This window comes from Camelina sativa, chromosome 18 (assembly GCF_000633955.1).
Source record: "Camelina sativa cultivar DH55 chromosome 18, Cs, whole genome shotgun sequence".
Taxonomy (NCBI): Eukaryota; Viridiplantae; Streptophyta; class Magnoliopsida; order Brassicales; family Brassicaceae; genus Camelina; species Camelina sativa.
The window spans coordinates 724,059-731,282 of NC_025702.1; the positions used below are offsets into that span (position 1 = coordinate 724,059).

Sequence of the window (7,224 nt, forward strand, 5' to 3'; positions counted from 1 at the left end):
TCTCTTTTAAGTTAAGCCTATCCCAACGCCTAACTCCTAGTGTGGTCCATTGTAATTTATCATAAGAGTAAACTCGCTTGTAATCAATTCTAGTAGGGAAAAGGTGAATGAATGACCCACTTTTGTTTTCTCACTTTCTTTCTGTTTGGTGAGAAGTTGTTTTCCTTGTGCAAAAGATGGAATGCATGAAGGACACTTGTGTCTGGCTTTTTATTTATTTTGGTTGTGGATACTTTCTTGATATACTTACCCACCTCAACCCTTTTAATACCACACAAACTATCTCTTTTCATCTTCTCTGTTCTCTTAATTTTTCACCTTATCTTCGAAGGAGACCATAGAGTTAGACTCCAACTTATAGCTACTAATACGCTGCGTAACACTAACTTTGCTCCTTCGATGACAGATAGGTTAGTGAGCCAAACAAGTAGGTACGAAGGAAATAAATATCAGACACCATTTGGAGACTGAGTCCATGCGGGGAGCAACAAGTGATGAGGCCGGGCCTTGTTGCCATTCAACTCTCTCTTTCTCTCTCTTGGGATTTTATTTCACTAAACACTTTATGTCATTTTGATCATTACCACTTTCACATCCCTCCGTCTCTCTCTCTCTTCTCCTTCTTCCTCTCTCATATCAACACCTTTGAGCACACCAGTTTTTCATGGTAAATCAATCATCCTCTTTGCTTGATCTTTTTTAGTTTTTTTTTATTTTCACTCTTTTGATTTTCAGTATTGTCTCAGGTGTGATTAGTATCATTTAGCAAAACAGATAACAAAACTTTAGCTTCAAGATTCTAATTCTCTTCCTTTCTTTCCCCTTTTGACCTAAAGTTTTTGATCACTTTCTCATCATATATTCATTCCTCTTGAGCGCAGAGAAGTCTAAGATGAAGTTCATGAAAATAGGGACAAAGCCTGACACTTTCTACACTCAAGATGCTTCAAGGTTGTTCCCTTCATCTCTGTGCCTCTATATTCCCAAATCTCATTTTCTCTAATAAAATATTTACACTGCAGGATTTTGATAACAGACACACCCAACGATCTCGTTGTTAGAATCAACAACACCACTTATCATCTCCACAGAGTATATCTCGAATGAATTTTATTCTCATAGCAGCACACACACACACATATATATATATGTGTATGTTAATAGTGTTTTTCATATTTCTCTGCAGTCTTCTCTTGTTCCAAAATGTGGGCTGTTGCCAAGGCTTTTCACTGATTCAGAGGAGTCTGATAGTGTTACGATAGAGCTGAATGACATACCTGGAGGTGCTGATGCTTTTGAGCTGTGTGCTAAGTTCTGCTACGGCATCACCATCAACCTTAGTGCTCATAACCTTGTGAATGTGCTCTGTGCCTCCACGTTTCTTCGGATGTCTGATTCTGTTGAGAAGGGAAATTTGTTACCAAAGCTTGAAGCTTTTTTCCACTCCTGCGTTCTCCAAGGCTGGAAAGACTCCATTGTCGCTTTGCAGTCCACTTCCAAATTGCCAGAGTGGTGTGAGAATCTTGGAATCATCAGAAAGAGTATAGATTCAATTGTGGAGAAGATCCTCACTCCAATTGCAGAGGTTTGTTCAGATTTTTCTCTTTTGAGTCTCGATGATATACTTGCACATCGTTTGATCTTTCTTTTCGTTTTGCAGGTCTCCTGGTCTCATACATACACCAGACCAGGCTATGCAAAGAGACAACACCACTCTGTTCCAAAAGACTGGTGGACAGAAGACATATCAGACCTTGACTTGGACTTATTCCGCTGTGTTATCACAGCAGCCAGGTCAACCTTCACGCTTCCGCCTCAGCTCATTGGTGAAGCTTTGCATGTATACACCTGCCGTTGGTTACCATACTTCAAATCAAAGAGCCATTCAGGTTTCTCAGTTAAAGAAAACGAAGCAGCGCTGGAAAGGCATCGGCGTGTTGTTAACACAGTTGTGAATATGATTCCAGCAGATAAAGGGTCGGTTTCAGAGGGGTTTTTGCTGAGACTTGTTAGCATAGCGAGTTATGTTGGAGCATCTCTTACAACAAAGACTGAGTTGATTAGAAAAGCTGGTCTGCAACTCGACGAGGCAACTCTTGAAGACCTCTTGTTGCGTTCACACTCATCCTCTCATCACCGTCGCTATGATACCGACTTGGTTGCTACAGTTCTTGAGAGTTTTTTAATGCTCTGGAGAAGACAATCTTCTGCGCATCTTTCTAGTAACAACAGTCAATTGCTGCATTCAATCAGGAAAGTGGCGAAGCTTATTGATTCCTATCTTCAGGCAGTGGCACAAGATGTCCATATGTCAGTTTCCAAATTCGTGTCTCTTGCTGAGGCAGTGCCCGACATTGCACGTGAGAGCCATGACAGACTTTACAAAGCGATCAACACATATCTCAAGGTATCAGTGCAGAAGAGCTACTAACATAACACCAGTCTACTACTATTAGCAATCATCCATTTTATGCACAGAACATGGATACAGTATTTGGAACTAAAAAATTTTTGGGTTACACGGCAGGTGCATCCCGAGATAAGCAAAGAAGAGAAGAAACAACTATGCCGAAGTCTTGACTGCCAGAAACTGTCTGCAGAGGTACGTGCACGCGCTGTGAAAAATGAGAGGATGCCATTAAGAACGGTTGTCCAAGCCCTCTTCTTCGACCAAGAGAGCAGTTCTAAGGGAGCATCAAGTCGATTAGATAGCCAAGAACTCTTCTCAAGAGGGAAAGAGACGTCCACGGATATACACAGCAGAATGCACAAGCTTCACTTAGGTCAAGCGGAAACAGCTTCTATAGGGAAAGCTAAGAATATACTTGAGGGAGCCAAAAGAGGAGAAGAGAAAATTAGATCGAGTACAGACCCCAAGAAGATAGTGCGGAAAGGAACAAGGTCAGAGCATAAGCATCATATAAGTAGAGACAGATAGAGTGGACTAAACGTCTTAGGCCACAGAAACTCAGTGTCTTCTTTGCATTCACCAGACTTCTGATGATGATTGTAGAACCCAGTGGCATAATCTTGTATTAATACAGTGCAGAGCTCAAGCTCCTACTCAACCATTATCGTGTAGCTTATATCTTAAGAAATCAATTCTTATGCAACATGGAATTATACGTAGTACAATTTGTTCCTATCTTTGTTTCCCATTTCTCCCCTGGATTTACCTAGATATCAAACATCTCAAATGTCATTCAGTTGCTCTCGTGTTGATGCCTACTGTTATTTAGATTAAAACGTACAGATAGTTACCAATGCAATGTTTGGTCATGTATATGAGATTATTACTAGCTTAGAGAAGACCGTCATTTCGCTAAGTCGTACTAAATAACTAAAAGAGGATGAAGAAAGAGAGAGAGTGAGCTTCCGGGATCAACTAGGAGGAGAGCTGGGTTATTGGGATGTCAGATAGAGCAGAAGTGGAAGAAGAAAGCCACGTTGGTGACACTGATAACCAAAGGCAAATGGAAGGGAGATAAACGATGGATTTACGATAATTTTTACTGTAGTGACTCAACCACCAAGGCCGTTGGCACGTCATGGGCTTCTTTGAATGAACCAACAGACAAAGATAAAGAAGAAAGTGAATGCAGAGGGGTTTGTGAAGAAGATGACAACAACGATCTGTTTGGTGACTTGACTGATTTTGCAGACGAAATTTATGAAAGTGAATGCAGAGGGCTCCTCTAATGTCTACATCCCAATCCAGGGCATTGGTATGTTTTTTTCCTCTTTGTCTATCCAATTGGCTTCTTTAATCATCTAAGTATTGTGTCATGCGTTTTGAATTAAACTGAAACCTTATTGGACTTCTATTTTGGAGCTGAAACATTAGTTGTTGTTTGCTTTGATTTCAGAGCGATATGGAACGGAGTTATGTTGGCACGTGGCAGAAATCCAAAGGTGTAGATGAGTTGGCTGAGTTTGATGCTTTGAAATATGACTACCTTCAGAAGAAGTTAAGTTCGACTTCAGAAGAGCTGAAATCGAGGTCTGTATATGTTAGGAATAGAAGACTGGCTTGTATCAGAAGGACAGAGGGAGGGTATGAGAGATAGAGAGCCAGATATGTCGATGAGACGAGTATCTACACCACGAGTATGTCGGGACATTTCAGGATTAATGGAAAGGAACATGGCTAGGCCTGGAGAACTTTGGTCAGATATGTTGATGAGAAGAGCAGAGGAAGCAACATTGGTTACTCGGATTAGAGAGGAGCAGCAGAGATTAGGCCTTACTGCAGAAAGTGGTTGGACTGGTACTGAGAAGATGGAGGAATCAGAAGAAGAGAAATCAGAAGTAGATGAAGAAGTGAAGAAAAAGACAAGAAATTTGTCAGATTCATGGCCTTGAATTTCCCGGTGTTGGACATCACGGCCTCCAAGAACAGCATCGAGTTTAACTGTTTTAACAGCTGTTGTTCCAGCTTCATCCTAAAAATATCAAAGCATAAGTTAGCATAACACTTTTTCACCTTAGCTTCTCTTCCAAAAACAGTTGTTACCAAAATAAAAGAGTGTTGGTGACAGGTACCTGACTTGTGTCTTTACCAATCAAAAAATGTATATCAAACAAAAATGTATACCTGACATGTATCTTTACCAATCCAAAAATGTATATCTTTATGTTGCTGAAAGGATACGGTTTGTGGCCAGTTCCTTGAACTGCAGGATCCAACACTTTTGTTGAACCAGACGACATTTTGTAGAACAGTCAAATCCTTTGTTTATAGCTAGAGACGCCAATGAACCTGTTGAGTCAAAAACAAAGACTACGGAACAAAGTAAAAAGAATTTGAGATTGTCATCCACACTGAGCTGGTTTGATACAACATATATAGCAGCAAGTACACAGACAATTACAATCTAGTTGAAGATGAGATACATACCTCTCCCGTAAGACGTCAGATTTTCTCTCTTTCGCTTTAGTGCTTTGCTCGAGCCGCAATCCCATCAAGCGTTGCACAATAATGTGCCTTCGCTAACAAGAAGAGCTTCGAGAGCATTTTTTTGACTCAAGAAATTTTAAAGCAGAACATTGAATATATCTCCGTCAATAAGCAGATCACTGAGAGTTTTAAACTCAAAAGTTTTCATAGCAGAGCATTGAATATAATCTCCAACAATAAGCAGAGCATTGAATATAATCTCCAACAATAAGCAGATCACTGAATATAATCTCCATTAATAAGCAGATCACTGAATGTATAATCTCCCTCAATAAGCAGATCACTGAATGTATAATCTCCATCAATAAGCAGATCACTGAGAGTTTTTAAACTCAAAAGTTTTCATAGCAGAGCACTGAATATATCTCCATCAAAAAGCAGATCATTGAGAGTTTTTAAGCTCAAAAGTTTTGAAGCAGAACATTGAATATATCTCCATCAATAAGCAGATCATTAAGAGCTTTTAAGCTCAAGAGTTTCTAAAGCAGAACATTGAATATATCTCCATCAATAAGCAGATCATTGAAAGCTTTTACAGCAGAATATTGAATCCTTACTATCATGCTGCCCAGCCAGCAATGAATAAAAGATAATCGCAGAGATCATGTGACAAGTCTTACTGTGTTAAACACATGCTTAGGGACATATATCTCTGTTTCATTCACATTCTTAGGCTACATTATATGACAAGTCTTACTGTGTACACATGCTTGTCTTACTTGAGGACAATTATACGACAAGTCTTACTGTGATAAACACATGCTTGTCTTACTTCGGGAAAATTATATGACAAGTCTTACTTTTATATGACAAGTCTTACTGTGATAAACACATGCTTGTCCTTACTTCGGGACAATTATATGACAAGTCTTACAGTGATAAACACATGCTTGCCTTACTTTGGGGGGGGGGGACAATTTTCCCAAATTAGAAACCGGACAGAACACAATCATATAATGTGTCATCCCTTTCTTTTGGGTTTAAAGAAAACATCAAACTTTATTCTTGAAAATCGATGAAATAATTGAACAGAGCACAATTCATGAGTCTGTTCGTTCATATGAAAATAAATTTTGATAAAAAAGGGTTTCTTCTAATCAATAAAAAACAGAAACAAAATCTTTAAAACGTGATCTTTGATCAGAAACCAACACATGAACAAAAATCTATCAACCTAAAGAGATTGTAGAAAACACAAATAGAGATAGCAAACCCATATTGGTTTCACAACTATTCCTATATGCATGTTCTGTCCCTAGCTAGACCGCAACAAAAAAACTAAAACTGAAAAACACGTACGAAAACTTACCATGAGGAGATTCAACATCCAAGATCAAATCAAGAGCGTACTCGTAGTACAGAACTAGACTGCTGAGTATTGTTCCCTCGTAGATTACAGAACCAAGATGATAGGAAACGTATGAAAACTTACCATGAGAAGATGTGGAAATGTTTTCCCAAAGTAAGCTCCATCAATGTCTGTTTATCGTCTCAAGGAAAACCCCAAAAAAAAGATAACACCTGCAAGACCTATCTAAACTCAAAATAATCATTGCTTTATGCATTAGAAAATCCAACTTTAGATTTTCAGAACTGTATTTATAAATATGTATCAGCAAGAAGTGAATGGGTTGAAAGAAAAGGATACTCCCTTGATAATCAAGCGGTGCATCTTTTATAGGATGTTATAGATAATAAAAAAAGTCAGAGTTGAAAGATTTATTTACCATAGCAGCCAACCCTTTGCTTGTCAGTATGTAACGAGCATGAATCAGTCCATAAAGCATCTCAGCAGCTGACTCGATCAATTCATTATGTTCCTCTGTAAACATCTCTCCTGTTACCGACCCAATCCATATCAGACATTCAAGAGACATAATCGTAAAAGTGAACCCATAAATGCAGATTCTGTCCCTAGGCAACAAAAACTAAAACTGAACTGACATAAGAGAAAACAGTAAACAAACTTACCAAGTAGGGAACTAGACTGCTGAGTCCACACAAGTTGAAGTCAACTTCATCATCAACTTTAGAAAAGAACTCGTTCCCTCGTAGATTACAGAACCAAGATATCCATGAAGTGTCCTCTCCATCAAACATACTAACATCTGAGTCCTCACTGTCTGTATCTGACTCATCTGTATTCCCACAAAACAATTCATTAGTCACATCAAAACTCCAGAGACTTAAAGAAACGAGTTTAATTAGAAAGAGAGTTTTTGATTAGAAACCCTAATTTGTGTAAAAAAAAAAAAAAAAAAAAAAAG

At 38.7% G+C, this 7,224-nt stretch overlaps 1 protein-coding gene across 2 annotated transcripts; it reads left to right on the forward strand.

Moving 5' to 3' along the window:
• Positions 428-3,147, forward strand: LOC104760186 (BTB/POZ domain-containing protein At5g47800). Of its 2 annotated transcripts, XM_010483071.2 has the most exons (7): positions 428-667; positions 882-951; positions 1,023-1,092; positions 1,187-1,585; positions 1,661-1,889; positions 1,971-2,407; positions 2,528-3,147. In XM_010483071.2, the coding sequence occupies exons 2-7, from the start codon at positions 893-895 to the stop codon at positions 2,936-2,938; spliced, it is 1,605 nt and encodes a 534-aa protein (XP_010481373.1). In that variant the 5' UTR covers positions 428-667; positions 882-892; the 3' UTR covers positions 2,939-3,147. The 2 variants fall into 2 exon arrangements, with proteins under 2 accessions (XP_010481373.1, XP_010481372.1); XM_010483070.2 differs by having other exon boundaries at positions 1,661-2,407.

Excerpts from the sequence above, each read along its gene's own strand:
- LOC104760186 (XM_010483070.2), top strand. The coding sequence starts at position 893 with ATGAAGTTCATGAAAATAGGGACAAAGCCTGACACTTTCTACACTCAA. Across the intron at positions 952-1,022 it reads TACACTCAAGATGCTTCAAG|GATTTTGATAACAGACACAC; the intron begins GTTGTTCCCTTC and ends TTTACACTGCAG. Across the intron at positions 1,093-1,186 it reads CCACTTATCATCTCCACAGA|TCTTCTCTTGTTCCAAAATG; the intron begins GTATATCTCGAA and ends ATTTCTCTGCAG.